Source organism: Rhincodon typus, chromosome 7 (assembly GCF_021869965.1).
Source record: "Rhincodon typus isolate 14 chromosome 7, sRhiTyp1.1, whole genome shotgun sequence".
NCBI classification, from domain to species: Eukaryota; Metazoa; Chordata; class Chondrichthyes; order Orectolobiformes; family Rhincodontidae; genus Rhincodon; species Rhincodon typus.
Window position 1 is genome coordinate 24,955,536 of NC_063338.1, and position 21,811 is coordinate 24,977,346.

The following is a 21,811-nucleotide window of genomic DNA, read 5'->3' on the forward strand; positions in this document are numbered from 1 at the left end:
GCATGGGCCCAAGCTACGCCTGCCTCTTTGTAGGTTACGTGGAACAATCCCTCTTCCGTACCTACACCGGCCCTAAACCCCACCTCTTCCTCCGTTACATTGATGACTGTATCGGCGCCGCCTCGTGCTCCCACGAGGAGCTCGAACAGTTCATACACTTCACTAACACCTTCCACCCCAACCTTAAGTTTACCTGGACCATCTCTAACACCTCTCTCCCCTTCCTGGACCTCTCTGTCTCCATATCGGGCAACCACCTAGAAACCGATATTCATTTCAAGCCCACCGACTCCCACCCACCTTCCTGCAAAAATGCTATCCCCTATTCCCAATTCCTTCGCCTCCGCCGCATCTGCTCCCAGGATGAGGCATTCCACTCCCGTACATCTCAGTTGTCCTCGTTTTTCAAGGACCGTAACTTCCCCTCCTCGGTGGTCGAGAACGCCCTCAACCGTGTCTCCCACATCTCCCGCACCTCATCCCTCACACCCCGTCCACGCAATAAAAACCAAAAAAGAATCCCCCTCGTCCTCACGTACCACCCCACCAACCTCCGGATCCAACGCATCATCCTCCGACACTTCCGCCATCTGCAATCCGACCCCACCACCAAAGACATCTTTCCCTCCCCACCTTTATCTGCTTTCCGGAGGGACAACTCTCTCCGTGACTCCCTTGTCCGCTCCACACTCCCCTCCAGCTCCACCACACCCGGCACTTTTCCCTGCAACCGCAGGAAGTGCTACACCTGCCCCCATACCTCCTCCCTCACCCCCATCCCAGGCCCCAAGAAGACTTTCCACATCAAGCAGATGTTCACCTGCACATCTGCCAATGTGGTATACTGCATCCGCTGTACCCGGTGTGGCTTCCTCTACATCGGGGAAACCAAGCGGAGGCTCGGGGACCGCTTTGCAGAACACCTACGCTCGGTTCGCAATAAACAACTGCACCTCCCAGTCGCGAACCATTTCAACTCCCCCTCCCATTCCTCAGACGACATGTCCATCCTGGGCCTCCTGCAGTGCCACAACGATGCCACCCGAAGGTTGCAGGAACAGCAACTCATATTCCGCTTGGGAACCCTGCAGCCCAATGGTATCAATGTGGATTTCACAAGTTTCAAAATCTCCCCTCCCCCTACCGCATCCCAAAACCAGTCCAGCTCGTCCCTGCCTCCCTAACCTGTTCTTCCTCCCACCTATCCCCTCCTCCCACCTCAAGCCGCACCTCCATCTCCTACCGACCAACCTCATCCCGCCCCCTTGACCTGTCCGTCCTCCCTGGACTGACCTATCCCCTTCCTAACTCCCTACCTACACTCACCTTTCCTGGCCCCATCCCCGCCTCTTCGACCTGTTTGTTTCCTCTCCACCTATCCTCTCCTCTATCCCTCTTCTATCCGCCTCCCACTCTCTCCCTATTTATTTCAGAACCCCCTTCCCCTCCCCCTTTTCTGATGAAGGGTCTAGGCCCGAAACGTCAGCCTCTCTGCTCCTATGATGCTGCTTGGCCTGCTGTGTTCAGCAAGTCTCTTGTGATGCCGGAATGTCCTTAGTCGCTGCTTGTTACAAAAGCAGAGCACAGTTAGTTAGCTGGAGTTAGCTGCAGCAGGCAGGTCACACTCCTGCACACTAACGTTATCTGGCGCTGTTGTGACAGATTTGTGCCCATTTTTGACATGGGCTGCCAGCAGCAACCAGGGAGCCTGTCCTATGTTCATACCCTGTGGCTGGAACAGCTACCAATGTGCATCTTTGTAGCAAACCCAAGTCTGACCCTGTCAGGAAGAGACTCATCCAGACCAAATTGCTGTAACAAGCTGGCAATGCCTTATACTAGACTTCGAAAAAATAATTTCTTTATCACGTAAGCATCTTCAGATCTGTTTATGATTCATTTTCTCTCTCATACAACAGGATCCCATGACTTTCATGTTGTGCCTTTCTTTCTGAACAAAACATTAGCCCTTTTGATGATACAGAAATGTTAAGCATGCACAAATGACAATTAACAAGTCATGAATAAAGTTTTGCTTCCTTCAGTCTTCTGTTTGTAGCAGTTTATAAATGGGTAGTGATGAAGTTGCTAGAGTCCACTATAATAATTTTGATAGAGCACTTGAAAACGGTGGCAGGGTTAGACAGCGTCAGCAGTGGATTATGAAAGAGACATCATGCTTGACAAATCTGCTGGAGTTTTTTGAGGATAGTTTACTTTGACTTTCAGAAGGCTTTTAATAAGGTCTCACGTAAGAGGCTAGCATGTAAATTTAATGCACATGGATTGGAGCTAATATATTGAGATGGTTAGAGAACTGGTTGGCAGACAGGAAACAAAGTAAGAATTTGTTTCCAAAGTAGCAAGCAGTGACTACTTAGCTACCACAGAGATAAGTGCTTTGATCCCAGCTTTTCACAATATGGATTGATGGTTTAGATGAGGGAGCTAAATGTAACGCACTCCTTATTGTTAGTGGATTCACTGCCCGTACACTCGCGGGTCAACCCCAGACCTGAGGCTCCTTTTTCTCCCCAAATTGACAAGTCCCAATGGATAGTATGGTCCCTTGTGGTAGACTGGAAATTTCAATTAGTAGTCTCCTGTTATTCGTGGAGGCCCCTATTCCATCTACATAACAAAGATATACCTCCAAGCATCTCCAAATTTGCAAACAACACAGAGCTTGATGGAAGGGTGAGCAGTGAGGAGGATGCAGAGGTGCTTCACCTGTGATTTGGACAAGCTGACTGACTGGGCATGTGCATGGCAGATACCGTATAATGTGGATAAATGCAAGGTTATCCACTTTGGTAGCAAAAACAGGAAGGTAGATTATTATCGGAATGGTGATAGATTGGGAAAGGGGGATGTGCAATGAGAACTGGGTGTCCTTGTACACCAGTCACTCTAAGTATGCATGCAGGCACAGCAGGTGGTGAAGGAAACAAATGTACTTTGGCCTTCCCTGCTCCTGTACTCGAATGCTCTTGCTGGGATGTCTTGCTGCAATCGTATGGGGTCTTGGTGAGACCACGCCTGCAGTATTGTGTCCAGTTTCAGTCTCCTTAGCTGAGGAAGAATGTTCTGGCTATGCAGGAAGTACAACAAAGATTTACCAGACTGATTTGTGGCATGGCAGGACTGATGTATGAAGAGAGATCGGATTGGTTAGGGCTATATTCACTGCAGTTTAGAAGAATGAGTGGAGATTTTCATAGAAACCAATCAAATTTTAACAGGACCAGACAGGATAAATGCAGGAAGAATGTTTCCAATGACTAGGGAGTCCAGAACAGAGGTCACCCAAAGGATACAGGATAAGCCATTTAGGGCTGAGATGAAGAGGAATTTCTTCACCCAGAGAGTGGTGAGACTGTGCAATTTTCTGTCACAAAGTGGTTGAGGTCAAAACTTTGAATGTTTTCAAGATGGAGTTTGATATAATTCTTGGGACTATAGTGATTAAAAGGGTAAGGGGAGAAAATGGGGACAAGGTACTGTGTTAGATGATCAGCCATAATCATGTAGAATGGTGAAGCAGGTTTGAAGGGCTGAATGGCCTGCTGCTCCTATTTTCTATGTTTCTATGAATGCACATTATCTGTGGATATTACAATTCAGTTTGTAAAAAAAATTGCAAAGATTATGTTCCCACAGCATGTATCCAGATCAGTTGTTCTCAACAATTTGAGATTTTGCAAATTAATGAGTTAATGGACAAAATCTGTTCAAATTAATTTCTATGGTACTTTGTGCTGACAAGCTGACATACAATGGGCATAGGAGAAATAACATCCTGATTTTCTCCTCAGAAGCATTTCTGTAATCTGCTTTGAGTTGAAGTGCTTTGCCCATCGTGTTTCTGTTAGCCCCAGCTTTTTTGCAAAAAGCATTTTGCTGAATGCCCAGCTGAGTTCTGTAGCTTTTAACCAACGTCTGGATTTTTTTTTTCTCTTGAGCATGTGCCATTGCCCTCCATCTTCAGCTCTTTCCCACTATCTGGTATCAGCTAATATGATGCTGTCATATATTTCCATACTTAGAGGAGGATGTTAATGTATTGGAAGCAATTCAGAGAGTATGTGCTAGACTAATACCTAATAATATTTAGGCTTTCTTACCTGGCTGAGTTCTTTTAAAAGGTCCTGTTCCATGATGGTGCACACTGTTCAGATTGTTGAGCTTAGCTGCCAGCTCCTGCTAGCCATACTGTCTTTTTTTCAAATGGAACAACCTTTCTCAATCCTAATATGCCATCAGGTACACTCCCTTGTCCTCAAAGTGATAACATAGGGCAGTACTCGTCAGCCACTTAACCTTATTCTAAATCCTCTTATGTGCTGAACTTTCACTTTATTCAATACCTCTGATTCTACTCTCCACACAGTCTTTGTGAAAATTAGTGTTGTTTAAAACTATATTCATGTGTTTACAAAGCTACCAATAATCTTTAATCACTGATGCAACCTTTTACTTATTTCCTCAGATTCCAGCTGAACTGACATTTTGCCAGATTTTGCATTTCTCCACCAAATGCTACCCTGAATTTTAATCATCTGTAGCCTAAACGTTAAAACATTACAGGAACTGTGTTTAAATTAGATTCTTGACCTGGTTTTGATAATTCCAAATCAAAGATATATTTATGTTGATTGATAGATTTATTTGTTTTTAAATAAAGGCATTGCATTTTATTGCATTTCAACCTCTGTGTCAAAACACTTCAACTAAATGTAACTTATTTTATTTCAAAATTGTTTCATTTAGAAATTTGCATAATTTGATAACCTCTGTCATGTGGGTAAAAATTGAGAGTTCAGAACATTCTAATAAGTGCAATTGTTATCCATATTTTAAATTATTTCGAGACTTATTTAAATTCTGCCATTGCTGGGAGGCGGCAAGTGCTGTTTCCATGTTCAGACTTATTGGATTGTTGGTATTTTTGAATCAATCCGTTCAGATGTGTTATTACACACCTCTGGATCAGGTGGAATGTGAATCTGGCTCAGGTGTAGGGGCGCTACGACTGTACCTCAAGGACCCCTGGGTGAGTATAGGTGTCAAAAAGGACTTTGCTGCAGTTGCAACACTGTGGGAGAATGGAAAGTCAACCAACCCGAAGTCAGATATATAACAAGAGGCAGTGATTTGTTGATTGAATGTGGTACCCTTATGACAGTTGAAAATCACTGTCTCCTTTTATTTAGCCCATGCCATTCTGATGCACTGCCTTACCGAACAGCAGACAGTTTGTAGGCTCCATTACAAACAGGGAAAGTTCTTAGCGAAAGCCAAAACATTGTGTTATAAGACTGAATGGTAGCAATGAGCTTCACGGTATTTCCTTCAAGGTTTAAAAGTAAAGGGCAATCAGAAAATTGCTTATACAATATAGACATATACCTCAAATTTATGATTTTGAGCACTGTTGACAAAAGTGTTACAACATATTACCAGTTTTCTCACGCCTAGGAAGAGTGCCAAATGCAGAATAGCAGTTTGACTTTTTAAAAAATAATTATTTAGCCTTTCTGTGTAAACTAGTCAAATTACTTCAAGATATACAAGGTTCCAAAAAAGGCCCTCCAGCCCACCATGTCTCTGCCAACCAGCAAACACCAAACTATGCTAATCCCATTTACTTACACTTGGTCCATAGCCTACTATGCCCTGGCATTTTAAGTGCTCATCCAGGTCCTTCTTAAATGTTGTGAGAGTACCTGCCTTCACCACCCCCTCAGGCAGCACATTCCACATTCCTACTATCCTTCCACCACCATTTCCTCCGATCTCCAGTCAACCACTTACTCCTCAACTTAAACTCATGCTATATGGTCTTGGACAAGTCTACCATGAGGAAAAGATTCTCGCAATGTAACCTATCTATGCCCCTCATAATTTTGCATACCTCAGTCTCCTCTGCTCCAAGGAAAACAAACCCAGCCTATCCAAACTGTCCTCATAACTGAAACTTTTCATCCCAGGCAACATCCTAGTGAATCTTTTCTGCACCCTCTCCTGTGTGATCACATCCTTCCAGTAGTGTGGTGACCAGAATTGTACACAATATTCAATTTGTGATCTAACCAGTGTTTTATAACGTTGTAACAAAACTTCATTGTGCCTATATTCCATGCCCCAGCTAATGAAGACAAGCATCCCGCATGCTGTATAACCTACTCCATTTACCAATGTTGACACCTTCAGGGATGTTCAGGGACACCAAAGTCCTTCCTCACGACTCCATAGGGACCTACGCCATTGTGTATATCCTTCCCTATTGGACCTCTCAAAAGGTATTTATCAGGATTAAATGCCATCTGCCATTGCTGTGCCCAATTTATCAGCAGATCACTATCAAACGGTAGCCCGAGACCATCCTCCTCAGTTTCAACAATACACCCAATTTTCATGTCATCTGCAAACTTATTAGTTACATCTTCTATCTTCACATCCAAATCATTAGCATCCAGAAACTGCAAGGGTCCCAGCACTGAAGCCTGTGGTACACTGCTGATCACATGCTTCCAATCACAAATCTACCCTCCACCATCACACTTCGCATCCTATTAGCCTAGTTTGCCACCTCGCCTTGGATTCCATGGGCTCCTATCTTTTGGACCAATCTTCTATTTGAGACCTTGTCAAAAACCTTACTGAAATCCATGTAAACCACATCAACTGCACTACCCTCATCAATACATTTAATCTTCTTTTCAAAAAACACAAGTAAATTAGTCAGATAGGATCTTCCTCTAATTGATCTCTTCCTTTCCAAGTGTTGATTAATCCTGTCCCTCAGAATTTTTTCCAATAATTTCCGTAACACTTAAAACAGACTAACTGCTCTGTAATTACCTGGTCTATCCCAGTTGCCCTCTTGAACAAAGGAACCAAATTAGCTATTCTAATGACAATATTGGAGTCAGATATTACAAACATTGTCATGTAAAAGAGGTATTGCTTGTAGCTTTGTAAATCACAACAGTACTATTATAAATTTGCGTATATGTTCAGAAGTTTGTGTAAGAAAAATAATCCATTTAGGGAAATCCAGCATGTTTTTCATTAGAGCTTCCAAAAAGAACAGTTGCTAAGACGTCCAAAAATATTTTTTGAGTTTCATAGCAATCTTGGTATTGTCAGTTTTAGGCCTGCAAATGATTTACAATTGTTTGACAAACTAAATGCTAAATTTAACACTCGCAATCCTAAAATGCATCTCTTATGGTGGAATTCAGCATTTGCATGAACTGTTCAGTATGGTTGTTTTAACATTCTAGGTTTCACTCTTTCAAATGCAAAATTACTTTCCCCTGTTTTAATTTGAAGGATACGATAAGATCCCTATTAAAAATGTATGGGATGTTTAAAGAGATGGCTGCACATTAACATGCACTGCTCGTAAATTAAAAGCAATGAAACCGTTGCTGTCTCATTTGTCAAGTCAAATCTTGTTATCTTGAAAATGAACCTGTTGGTTTTAACAATTTATCCTGATCAGTTATGATGACCAATCAAATGAATATTTATTAATTGTGCAATCTTGTTACACATCTTTATAACAAATAATCAGTGACCACAAGTGGACGTTTATAGTTTTTCTATTAGTGCAGAAGTAGCTTGTGATTCATTTTGTTTAAAAAATAGCATAATTACTATCATCTGTGGTCAAAAGAAATTTAAGTAATAAAGCTAAGCACAAGTTGCAAGACGTAAATAAATTAAATTACTTTCTATTATTGTCTGTTATAGAACCAAAAACTATAGATGCTGGCATCTCCTTCCAGACAGAAGTTGCATGTGCTCCCATTACAGGTACATAACGTATCCTTCTTTGTTTTGAACCTTACTGTTCCATGATGCTTTGCAGAATGGCTGTAGTTCTTGACCTGTAAAGTGAATTTATTTTTGATGTAGTGCAGATGTGTAAGCACGCTAAATAATTTTCATTTTGCAAGTTTAGAATCTTTAGTTTCTGTGCAATTTTGTGTAATGTATTATTATCTTTATCGCCAATGTGATATATTTTTTGTTATTACATAAGTAGAAATGTCCTTAAAGCTTGATCTGATATTATTCAGATAGATGAATTGACTGTCATAAACAGTGTGGCTATGTAATTGTCTTTCTGATTGATACATAGAGGCTCAAAATAGAACAGAATTTTCTGTGCCCAGAGGTTGCACGCTGGGGGCAGGAAGGGGATGGTGTGGAAGCTTAGTCAAACATTGCCATCTTCCTGTATTCGCCAGAATTAAGTTCTGAGCAGGAAGGCCCACGGTCTGACTGCCTCCTTCAACACCAATGGAGGTCCTGAAGGATTGATTAAAGATGTCATCCCACTTTAATTGGGATTAACCCAACTGCAAATGGGCCTGTTGACATGTGGCTCGCATGACCGGCCAACCTGTGTCACCTCAATGGGAGGAGGGAAATTCTTCCACCAAAAGCAATCGGTGCCTGATCAAAAGTCTTCAAACTGGGCAGAGTCTTGCCAGCTGAGATATTCTGTATTTGTGGACAATGCTTTTAAAATATATATATTTCAATTTCCTTTTTAAGGAGAGCCACTTATTAAAACAATACTGGAGTGAGTATTGGAAGGTTGTGTATTTATGCAATGGTCAGTTCATCTGCACAACCTTTTCCACTCAAGTACTCTCTTATGCTTCTATCTAATTGACTGAGCAATGCAGTCTGAGTTGAGAAGAAATTGTCAAATGGACTCACGTACAGCACGTGGCAACTTTTAGGAGACAGAGTTGTCAATTACTATTACATCTATTTTTTTAAGTAACCTTTAAACTAAACTGCACAGAGTTTTTGTTTCTGCCTGCAGCCCCAGTTACTGACCTTGCTTCTTTCCTTAAGGTAGAGCCATCTGGGCTTCATTATTGATTGGAAACACCTTGAAAGGCTGTTTAGTTATAACATTGATGAATGCATAGTTCCAAGGATGATTTATTTAATATTGTCATTCGCCTAGCGAGCACCAAGATGAAGTGTCTATGTTCAATGCATGACTCCATCTTTAGCACAGAATTTAAAAACTGATTTGAGTTGCAGGGCCATTCAGGAACACGAACCTGTACCTTTTGTTCAGGACAACGTGTTTTGATACAGTGTATTTGCATTAATGGACCTCTGCATGATTTGCAATTGACATTGTTGAATTGTCTTCTCTGGGTGAAATATTAATGCATTCAGCATTTGAACTTCATATGAAGTGCTTATTTTAGAACCAGGGATTTAATAAAATATGGTACTCACCAGTTTTATTTCACCAGATGCTTAGAATTTTGTTAGCTTTTTTGTTCATTGTGGCTCTAAATGTGTTTTTATTTTGATATGCCTTTTCAGAAAAGCCTCTGATTTCCTGCTGTAATTTAATGATTCAATAATTGTCACAAACAATAATGGCTCAGTTGATAAATGCATTACGTGAAAGTGTGGACTAAAAAATCCAATTCTCATTCAGCAAGACTGTGGATTAAGAACCGTGTATAGAAATACTCAGCAGATTGGGTGGCATCAGAGGAGAGAGAAATGAATTTGGCATTTCTGGTATCTGAACTTTCATCAAAACTGGAAAATGATAAAAGTGTAACAAGTCTTGAGTAAGCAAAGAGACGGAACAAGGAATAACAGAGGGAAGTTGTCACAGCTCAAAACAAGATTAAATGATAATGACAATGTTCAATTGTGGGAGATTGGACATGGAATAAAAGCAAAACACAAGCTGGGTCTAGGGAATGTGTGTGTAAATGCTGCTTTCTGGGGGTGGGGGGGTCAAAGAAAAATGGGATCAGTGGTAATGATGTGAAATTGTTGTTTTTAGTGGAGTACAGAAGGCTACAAAGTACCTAATTGCAAGTTGATGTCTTGTTCCTTGATCTTGTTTCATTAGAATATTTTATGAGGTGAGTGACAAAGATAGGCTTGGAAGAAATGCAAATAAATCACCTTTATCTGTAAGGTGAGATGGGGGAGACCAAACATACATTGGGTAACAATTATGCAGCGCATCTCAGTTTATTCAGTGAGCATCTGGTTGCCTGTCTCTTTAATTCTGCACCCCACTCCAAATCTGACCTCTGATCTTCCATCTGCTCCCCACTAACCTTGCCTCTAGGCTGAAGGTTAAAACCTGTTAACAACTCTAACCTTTCTCGGCTCTGATGACAGGTCAGTCAACTGAAATGTTAACTTTGCTTCTCTCCGCAGACTCTGTCTGTCTGACCCACTGAATGTTTTCAGCATTTTCTGTTTGTATTTCAGAATTTCAACATCCGCAGGATTTTGCTTTTGAATGTTTGAATCTGGATGTTTGGCGGGGACTTGAGTGGGTTGAATTGTGATGCTGCCCACAATCTTTCTGCAATCACTAGGTCCAAAGAGGAAAGAAATAATTAATGTGGAAAAGTTGCTGGTGGATAATTAGCTGTGTGGGTGTTGCCAACTTTAGACGGTGAATGGACAACAGTTTATAAACATTAGTGCTTTGTTCGTGAATTCTAAAACTATTTGCCTAGATAGAAATCACTTCACTTCTACACTGTTGTGATGCTAACTATTTTTGAGCAGCTTTTCCATAGAAGCACTAGGGTCGGTGAATGGAAGAGCTCTTGAGGGCACTCCCAGTGATTGAGTCAGTTTGTTTGAACCAAACCTGCTATAAAATAAAGACTTGTGGATAGATGAAATGTTCTTCCTGTCCCACCCCCATTGGTTTTATGCTAATCCTTGTTATCTTTGTAATAACGCTGCAGGAGTTAATGGCAAAAGTATTTTGAACGCTATGAACAGACATAGTCCGAATGGCAGGAATTCCCGGGTTAACCTCAGCGATCAGCAGTTTCTCAGCTCGGTTCCTGTTGCTACAGCTGCTGCTGCCATAGCTTGCTCTCCTGGTTCCTCCCGGTCTTCCTCACAGAAATCCACTGTTGGTGCTCGCTCTGCTCATAACTCTTCTGGCTCCTCCAAGATTTCCTCTGCCTCAATGCTTAACACTCAATCTCCAGGTAGTGTTTATATCTCATTGTCACTCTTTCCTGTGTTTTCAACTGTTTTTCATGTTTTCAGGGAGATCCCATGCTGCTTTATCTTTCACACTACACCTCACTTTCCTCGACCAATGAATATACCGAGTTTAATATAACTCGGCTGAGTTGATTGTTAACCCATCATCATTGTGCATGCCGTGGAAGACTGGAATTGCTTAGCATCTGTCAGAATCAATGAAACAAGCAAGTATTTTGTAAATATTTTTGTAGGATAGTCTTGGTATTTGGAGCTGAAGCTGAGGTGCCACTGTCTGAGATGATTGGGAAATGGACAGTATTAAACCAACTAACACTATTTGTGTTGCAGTCCATTTATTAAATCTCTTTTTGTTACAGTGAAAGCCTGCTTTTCTTTGATTAGTTGACATGTTTTAAAAGTTAGAGCAATGACCTTGGGCAGTTTGTGAATATTGGCACCTGCCTGTGAGGTCCAGTATTTTCAGGGGTTCTGCAACAGAAACAAAAATAATGCTGCAATCTATCCAGTTTGTGAAATTATTCACATTAAGGTTTTGGAGTAGATTTGTAGCTTGGGTTGTGGGTGTCGAGGTTGGTTGGCTCACCGAACTGGTTTGTTGTTCCACAGACGTTTCGTTACTATGCTGGGTAACATCATCAGTGCAGCCTCCGTGGACGACACCTTTGTCATCATTAAACGGACCAAACTAGAGGAAACACACAAACTTATAAACAAACACCCTCACCAGAATAAAATTCACCAGAGAGGAGGAGAAGAACAAACAGCTCCCATTTCTGAACGTCATGGTAGAGCGCAAGACAAATGGAGAACTCCAAACAAAAGTACACAGAAAAACCACACACACAAACCAGGTACTGAACTTCAACAGTAACTATCCCAACACACACAAACGAAGCTGCGTGCGAACACTATTTAAACGCGCAACAACACACTGCAGCAACACAGCTACGCCAAGAGAAAGAAGAATACCTCTTCCAGGTTTTCAAGGATAATGAATATCCAAAAAACTGGGTCAGAAGATGCCTACACAAACAACATCAGGAAGATACTACACGCCCCGACACACTCCTCACACTACCCTACATCAGGAACATATCGGAACTAACCACAAGACTCCTACGACCGCTGGTCATCAGAGTGGCACACAAGCCCACATCAACCCTACGACAACTGCTCACCCACACTAAGACCCACTCCCCGCCATGGACAAGACCAGTGTCATCTATAAGATCCCCTGCAGAGATGAGAAACACTACATCGGACAAACAGGAAGGAAACTAACAACAAGGGTACACGAACACCAACTGGCTACAAAAAGACACGACCAATACTCACTCATCTCAATCCACATGGATAAGGAGAACCACCAATTCGACTGAGACGACACCAAAATCCTGGGACAAGCTAAGCAGAGACAGGCACAGGAATTCCTAGAAGCCTGGCACTCCACGAAGAAAGCCATTAATAAACACATAGAACTTGACCCCATGTACACTCCACTATGAAGGAAAACCAGAAGTGAGGCAATCCAGCTCAACGGACTCCAGGGTTTAAAAACCAGGTGGGAAAACACACCGACTCTTCATCGGAGGCTGCACTGATGATGCTACCCAGCATGGTAACGAAATGTCTGCAGAACAACAAACCAGCTCGGCGAGCCAACCAACCTCAACGTTATTCACATTAAGTTAACAATTCTTTTGATCATTGTTCCAATTTAGTTTTGCTGTCCGTGGCGCTATTGTAAAGGTTTGCTTTGCTATACATTGCTTCACAGGTGTAGCATCATACAAAATAGTGCTGCAACTTTGTTACTCACTTGGATTGAGGCAAATAATAACAATCATAGGCATCTGGAATTCAAAAAGATTTTTAAAAATAGCATAATCAAAAATTATTTATTATTCCTGGAAATCTGTGACTATTTTCAATTAAACAAATTGAAATCAAGTCTACGGAGAACCATGCATGTACAATTTTGTGAATGTTTAATTGAAAAGATCATTTGAGGCAGGGAAAGTGACAATCATGCTGATAATCACATCATCAATATCGGCAGCATGTGCAGAGTCAAAAATGAAAATACAAAAAATATTTTGCCACTGCGCATCTGTGGAGAAGAAGTCAGAAACAGAGTTAACATTTCAGTTAGATGACCTGTCTTCGGAACAAAAAAATTCAACCTGTATTTTAGTGCTGCTAGAAATGTCTTTTTTAACGTTTCAGATTGTTATGAGTGACAAAATTTTGTTACAAATATATAACTCAAGCACAGCATTTTTTTAAAAGTTTGTAGCACACTTTTTTGAAGGAGGATGTAGCTTATATTCTCATTCAGAAAACTCTGGAAACATCAGAAGTTCAAATTAGATGATAAAGCTTCATAAAATAGTGATGGACAAGGAAGAATAACTTGATCAATCTGTTCAGTGAGATATTGTCATCCAATTGTTTCTTAAATGATTTCAGGATTTTTATCTTCAGACTTACCTGGAATTGCATTCCATGTGTACTTAGTTTCTTCATGCAAAAAGTAATTTCTTCATTACTGTCCTAAAATTATTCTTCTCTGGTTTGAACGTGTCTCCCCTTGTTCTGCCTCTGCAGTTTTATTTAAAGTAATATTCCTTGTACATTATTTTCAGTCCCTAGTATAATATTCTAAACCATTAAGGTCACCTCTTGGGTGACTCTATTTTAGACAGAAAGGTACAAATTTTTTCAATAATTTTTCATAATTCATGGCTCAGACTTGTGATTCTTCTGTGCACTGCCTCCAGCACTTGAATGTCTGTCTTGTGTTTTTTGATGGCCAAAAATAGACACAGTTTTAAAGGCAGGTTCTGATAAGAGGATCATGAGGTATGATCATTATCTTCTTTAATGTTACTATAGGGTTGTTCAAATGTTTTGCAGAAAGGGCTCACATTTCAATATTTTTCTCACTAAAGGAGCTGGTGATCAAAGTTGAAAAAATTAATCTTTAACCCAAGGCTATATGTGAATTTAAAAATAAATGTGTAAACAATGCAGTGATACCTTGTAGAAAAGGTTGGTCAACAAACATCATTTAAAAAGAGCCAAACAACAGAGCTAAAACGTTTTTTTAGCTTTTTGCATAAGAAATAGACATGGGTAAAGGCAAATTAGGCCCCAGGTCCTGATCGCCAGGTAAGTGGATAAGGACCACGGTTGAGCTGAGGCTTTAACACCAGCCTTGCATTGACCCCTGGTACCTCTGAACTTGTTTTGGTGGAATTCAGACAGAAGTGGAGTCTGGGAGGGGGTATGCATTGAGATGTTGTTTTCCACTCCATTCTGTCTCCTGTGTGAATGGCCTTTTGAGAAGCAAGTAGGAGGCAGGCAACGTATCTTACTTTCTCGTCTCACTCTTGCCACCCTCCCTCTCAGACTCCCCCTGGGGTTGGACGGGTGTATTGTTTTGTCGACTTTGGGATGGTTGTAAGGATAGAAAGGCATACTTACTCTATGCACTCTATTAATCCTTAAATTGCCTCATATGGCCCCTCATTTTGGGGAAAGAAAATCTAGAAATGAGTTTCACTAGCAACATGAACATTTGTTATCCATCCTCAGTTACCACTATGGAGCCAGAAGTGATCCCCTGGCTACTTGATGTGCCTTTGGTGAAAATGCGTCTGCATTGCTGTTCAATAAAATGTTCCAGAAATTTGCTGCAGCTACAATTAATGAATTGCAGTTTGTACCCAAGTCAGAATGATGCGTGATTGAGGGTTTCCCGGGGGGTAATAGTTTGATGTATTTGCTGCTTTATGCCCTTCTCGGTGGGTAATGGATTGCTGTAGGCCATGCTGAATTCATGACTGATGAGCTGCATGGTGTTTTTCCTGTACCACCACCTGTTTCAGAAACCTGCCATTAAAAGACCATAAGTTATTTTGTTAGACTATGGATTTTCATCAGTGGTATATGGATGAGACTTTGACTTGGTGATTGCAGTGGCTGTGTTCTAAAAGGGGGATGTCTTTTTTGGTGCTTGATCAAGACAACAGGGAACTAGAAGGATTTAAACTTGTATTGCTTCAGCATCAAGTGGAGAATGTATATTAATGCTGTTGATACAGGATAACGTGCTCTGAGGAATGTATGAGTGATGCAGGAATGAATTATTCATGCTTTAAAATTTGACTCTTGGACAGCTTCCAGATCTCGTCAACTTCATCCTGAAAGAGAAGTCTAATGAATCCATTACTTAAATTCAATATGGAAAACAAATAGTTAACTACATACCCTTGTAATGTTTAATAAAAGTGTTCTTGTAATCCAGCACTTGTTTCTAGTATATTGAGGTGCTAATTATTTGTTTAAATTAAACCTCTGCTTGAGGTTTGATTGAAATAGCCTGTTGTATATGCATAGATTTCTTAACTTGGACACAAAAGCTGGATTATATTGTTCACAACTGTTCCTGGGTCGCTGAATCAAACTTTTAAATGTTGGCAGGCTTAGCTAACTTCTTCCTTATTTTTGATAGGCTTCTGAAATAAATATGCAAGAGTAATTTACTTTTGATTTTCCTTCACTGAAAAGAAATTCCTTGGCATGATCAGCATAAATGGATGAACTAACAATTGCCAGCTCAGAAATTATTAATTATTGGCACTTAGCGTAAAAAATTGTCATTCTTTTATTGAAGAAAATCAGAATGAAAAAGGGTGGGTGTGTCCAGAACCAGGGGTCACAGTATGAGGATTCGGGGTAGATGATTCAGGGCGGAGATGAGGAGACATTTCTTCACCCAAAGAATTGAGACCCTGTGGAATTCGTTACTACAGGAAGTAGTTGATGCCAAAACGTTGACTGTATTCAAGAGGCCACTAGATATAGTGAATGGGACAAAAGGTTAAGGGGAGAAAGCAGGATTAAGCAATTGAGTTGGACGATCAGCCAGAATTGTGAAGAATGGCGGAGCAGACTCGAAGGGCCGAATGGCTACCTCCTGCTTCTAGCTTCTATGTTTCTATGGTTCCATGAGTGAAATTGGTCTATGTGAATATCACGAAATAGGCTGTTCATAATCAACAATAAACAATATTACTTTAAACACACTTCTTGGTTTCTCATTTCCTCGTCTCTTTCTCTCTCTTTTACTTGGTTGGAGGTTAAAATCTTGGCAGTATTTTTCAAGCTAATTAAACATTTGAACAATGCCTGCCAATTCATTACCATGCCATTTTGTGCTGCTAATGTTGATCAGTTTAGCCACCCAAAGTTCTTATTTAAGTTGTCATATTCATATTCCGGGGAGGTGATGGCTAGTGGTATTATTGCTGGACTGTTAATCCAGAGATCTAGAAAACATTCTAGGACCCGAGTTCAAATCCCATCATGGCAGATGGTGGAATTTGAATTCAATTTTTACAAAAAACCTGGAATTAAGAATCTAACGATGACTGTGTCAATTGTCAATTGTTGGAAAAACCCAGCTGGTTCACTGATGTCCTTTAGGGAAGGAAACTGCCATCCTTACCTGGTCTGGCCAGCCTACGTGTGACTCCAGACCCACAGCAATGTGGTTGACTCTTAACTGCCGTCTGGGCTATTAGCGATGGCCAATAAACACTGCCTAGCCAGCGACGCTCTCATCCCACGAATGAATAAAGGATTCATTGTAAATCATGATGAAGAGATAGAGAAATAAATCAGCCTTAGCACCTGAATTCTGATCTGCAGTAGTATTAATTAGATAGCTTTGTTTTCCTTTTGTAGGTCAACATTGAAATATTTAGGTTTTAGTTTGGATATTTTACTGCTGGTTAAGTGAAAACAGAAGTGTTTGAGGCTAAAGAAATGACACAATTAAGTGACTTCTCTGGAAGTTTAGAGCGGTAATATGAGACAATGTTCCCACCATGTGGAAATCAAACAAAACTGAACTTCACGACAAACGATCAACGCAAGACTGTCAAACATTCTATGTGAAAGATGTTAATTTTCAAATTTTTTGAAGGAAATGTTTGAGCAATTATTTAGGTAACAATGAAAGATCACACTTTATAAGGCCAAATGTGCTCTTGTAGAATAACAAATGTTATAACTGATTTACCCTAATGCGTAGCAAATAAAAGTTGTCTGCGCTAAATGAGAAGTGGCATCTCCCAGAGCATACCTCTGAGATCGGCGGAGCTTGGCTTTTTACATCTGTCTTGCTATTCATTCAACTTCTCTCTGTTTTGCTTTAGCTAAGTCACTACTTCAAAACCAGCACAAGAAACATTTGGTAATGTCTGTTTTTCAAAGCCAGGGATGCACAAGGAGAAACACAAACCTTTGCTGATTAACACTTCAATCCAGATTCAAATACGACAAAGTTCAAATGAGCAAGCAGTGAAGATCCAACTGATTCTTAGAGCGACACATTCTTTTTATTTAATTATGGGATGAACTTAACTCTGGCAAAGCATTATTTATTATCTATTTTGCATTAAAGGAAGCCATTAAGAGCATGTCCTTGAAGGGCATTCATGAACCATTTGGATTTTTTGCAATCTGGCAGGTTTTCTGGTTCTACCCTGATGCCTGGTCACAATTGACCAGATTTATTGAATTGAGGTCCAAAACTTTAGCCTAGTGAGATTTGAACTGACAACCTCCAGGTTGCAGGTTTAGTGGCATATCATTAGGCTGTAATATCCACAAAAGGTCTTTCAAACTGAAAAGTGGGGAAAATACATGGGAAAATACAGGCATTTCAAGCAGGTTCTTGGTTAAAGTTCAGATGTTTCTGAGGGCAAGAAACATCATTGCACAGCACACATGAACAAATGTCATAGTAAGAAATGTAGATGCTGGAGTCCGAGATACCACAGTGTGGAGCTGGAGGAGCACAGCAGGCCAGGCAGCATCAGAGGAGCAGGAAAGTTGACGTTTCGGGTCAGGACCCGACCGGAAACATCAGCTTTCCTGCTCCTCTGATGCTACCTGGCCTGCTGTGTTCATCCAGCTCCACACTGTGTTATCTCATAGTAAAGAAAGTTTTCACAAGATATGGATTGTGTTTAAATATCTGAAAAATGTTTCCTGTTGCTAATGATTTTTGAGAGTTACTGAAAAAGGACAAATTTTGTCAAATCCTCTTGGCTTGTACACATCAGGACAATACACAAGACCTACCAATGTAAAAGGAAAACCACTTCTATTGTCTCAACTAAATGTGTTTATATTTGATATTCAAGTAAAAAGTTTGGTAAAGAAGGTAAGCAGACTGTTCTGATTATCATTGGTTACTTTTAAAACAATGTGATCTTTGTGATAAAGCTGCTTTATATATTGATTATAATATTCAAAAGAATAAATACCATTAAACTAGAAATTTAATTCCTTCTTTGAAACATCTGGTAATTGAGACTTCAAAATAAATTGCTTGAAGCATTATCTTTATCCTTTCTAATGGGACTTTCAAAATACTGGGTAAAATTTCCTATAAGCGTAATTAATTTGCATGTTTACATGAAATTAAAACAATACCATCGGAATTATAATCTCCCTATTTCACTATCCTATACAATAACATAACTGTGATGGCAACAAGAATATTCAGCAATAATCTATTAAATGTAGAAGTTACAAGTCCAGCGTTGGCCACTTATTCCTTTATTCAGTTTCCATCATTTGTGATAATTCTGTTTTCACTAATTTGTTGTTCAATACCATTTGTATGAATTATATTCTCTCGTCCACACAACTTAGTTCAGACCTTCAGTTAGATTGTGCTTTGATGCTTGAACTGTGTTGACTGTACTTTATTATTAAGATTATGTTTACTAAGATGCGAGTCATTCCATTACTTTGAAACATTTTTTAAAATGCTTCATGTGCCAAAGTGATGACAATACTGTACCTGCATACCTGGATTTTGGAGATCAGATGATCTCAGATAACTTGTCTTTCATAAAACATCCTCCTTTAAGTTCTCTTGACTAGTGAATTACAATAAATCAAATTAATTTTGTTATGCTAAATGGTATTAACTTATACCCACAATTATAGATTTTGTTGGCTGAAAAGGAATACTCAGACTTTTTACCCAGGTATTCCCTTGTGAGACAGATGAAGGCAGGGAACCAACTGTGAATTTAATTTAATAAACCCTTCCTTATTTTAACTGTTCGAATACCAATACTTAATATAAAACATTCATTCATTGCTACATTTTACTTGCTATTTCATCTAACTTCAACTTTAAATCGCTTCATTTAACTTCATTTTATCTTACTTTTACTTAATCCACATTTAACCCTAACTGTAACTTTAACTCAACAAGTTTGGCTTGAATCAAATACTACCCTGATTTGAGTGAAGTGGCCAACTTTGTTCTCTATGCAGGTCACACTTCAAGTTTCTTTGTCCTCTCTGAAAGTAACTTAAGGGCATATGCTTTTCCAATGTGGTCTTGAAGGCTTTGTATCTTCTCTCCCTGAGAAAAATTCCTTTGTTCTATTAACTTATCTGAAATGTGCTCCATTCTAGAAAGATCTCTGGCCCTCAGCCAATGAAATGATCAAAGCCTGATCACATTGTTCGATCTCAGCCAATGGAGTTTACTGGTAAACAACTCCCAAATGTTTCCACCAAGCCGTAAGCAGTGACATTCTGTGCTCCATAAAAGGTAGTATTTGGTCAACACAGGAAACTACAGATCCGAGCAGGTCCTGGCTGCAGTTTAACTGAGGACAGTTTAAATCAGCTTGACCAAAATTCCCAGCATGATTTAGGTTTAAACCAATCTCAAGGCCGTTCCTGCTGCTAGCTACCTGAGTACAAATTGCATGGGCAGAGATTTGAATAAACTATAGGAATATTAAAATGGTTGCAGAATGGTTACAGAATTGACAGTTTAAGAAAAGCCAGTTTAAAAAAAAGCTGTTATGTTAGAATGCTTCAGTTATATCTAAAATTAGAATGCTTAAATATAGTGCTTTCAGCAAGTTGTTACCATGTCAATATTAGCTCAATAATGCGATTAACTCTGGTCATACCGATCACCCCGATAGACTCCGACAGTTATGGAATCTTCTTCCACTGATCTTTAAGGCTGTCTCCTTGAGATCCCAATACCAGAACTGTGTTGCTGGCTTCTCTTCCCTGCAGTAAACAGCTCAGATATGCTGAAGCTTTTTTGTTGTTTGTCAGGTATTGGGGTTAGTTTCATATATATTGGTCTGAGGTCTGTTTTGGAAACAAAATAACTACTTATATCGGTGCCCTTTTTAAAAAAAAAATGATTTTATCTACCCAGAAAACTGAATGTCTACCTTTCTCCAGTAATGTCATTATACATTGTGTCATTTTTCTGCAAAAGATGTTTGTAGGTGCAGGAATGTTTGTGCTTCACCTTATCTAAATTCAAAGTTTAATTTTCATAGACTAATGCATCAGTGTCCCTGACAATGTATATGGCCGGTTTGTTTCAAGAGTCTCAACTTTTAAAATTGAACTTGATGAATTTACAAAGACTGGCAAATGAGCATTTCTTTTTCAGCATTCTCCTACTTTCCATGACATCCTGGTTGACTATTGAGCTTAAAATTATTTCAGAAGTCTTTTTCTTTATCCTACACCAATGTTTATGGGCCATTTATCTCTTCTTGGTCAAGACATTAAACAGTCAGCCTTTTCAGCTGGATATAAAAGATTTCATGGCATCCTTTGTGGAAGAACGTTGAGGTTATCCCGGGTACACTGACCAATATTTATCCTTCAGTCAAAAATGATTTAAAGGTTACCTGGTCTTTATCATAATGCTCTTAGTTGTAGTTTCTGTCTGGTAATTGGCTTCTGCATTTTCTACAGTAGAACAGTGATCACACATCAAAAGTACTTCACTGGTTGTCAGTGCTTCGGAATGTTGTGTGGTCATGGAAAAAAGTTATGAAAGTGCAAGCCATTGTTTTTTTTTTCTGTTCATACCTAAATTATTTTACTTATTATTCTGTTTTCTCAAGTAATATACAACATCGCTCCCAATGTACTCAAAACCATGGAAACTCTGCTCTTTTTCCTTACCATTTCAAGTATGTGCGTTAGGATTTTATTTAAGTCCTGTAAAGGTCTATTTGTTGTTTAATATTCAAATGTATTAACTCTAAGGAAGTCAAATTATTTATTTAACCATTTGTAGTGAGAAAGTGGTGCATTGTGAATTGTGCATAATCAAAAGTTAGCTTTGTGAAAACATTTTGTGCTTGTTTCCTGTTACTTTCATGAGGCTGCTGCATCTGCACTTGAAGTGACCATTAAACTTGCCACAGATAGTTGAGCTTGATAATTAACAGAGTAAGTACTCTTATAATGATGGGATAATTGTTAATGGCTGCCAATAATCACCTTGCCTCGAATGCAAAGAATTACAAATGTGAAGTGTGATTCCTTCAGGTTGTGAATTGTTTTGGATTTGAAAAAAACAATTTTGTGTCTAAAATGGCCCTTCAATCCCTCACTTTTTCCTGACTCTTAATCCAATCTTTCTTTCCTTTTTTTTTCTTCTGGAATGTGATTTGATCTTGAATTCTCTGACTCTAATTTACCTGTCTTGGCCCTTCCACTATTCATTTTTCTATCCATAAATCTCATTCATTACAACGCATGCCCAGTTTGTCAAGTCATTCACAAATTCCCAAAACCCTGTTGCCCTCAGTGCACTGCAATCACCATGCAACTCCAGCAATGTTTTGGATTGAATATTTTGAAAACTGAACACAACTGCAAAATCTGGCTC

General features: G+C 39.7%; 1 protein-coding gene across 5 annotated transcripts in view; it reads left to right on the forward strand.

Moving 5' to 3' along the window:
• The window catches only part of LOC109915947 (diacylglycerol kinase beta), a 409,322-nt gene that overhangs the window by 75,010 nt on the left and 312,501 nt on the right, over positions 1-21,811 (forward strand). For 3 of the 5 annotated variants that reach the window (XM_048599389.1, XM_048599391.1, XM_048599392.1), the window contains one exon: positions 7,762-7,824. In XM_048599389.1, the coding sequence (XP_048455346.1) occupies positions 7,762-7,824 (63 nt within the window). Of the gene's footprint in view, positions 1-7,761; positions 7,825-10,778; positions 11,031-20,184; positions 20,227-21,811 lie in introns of those variants that run through there. The other 2 variants (XM_048599394.1, XM_048599393.1) reach the window with 2 other exon arrangements.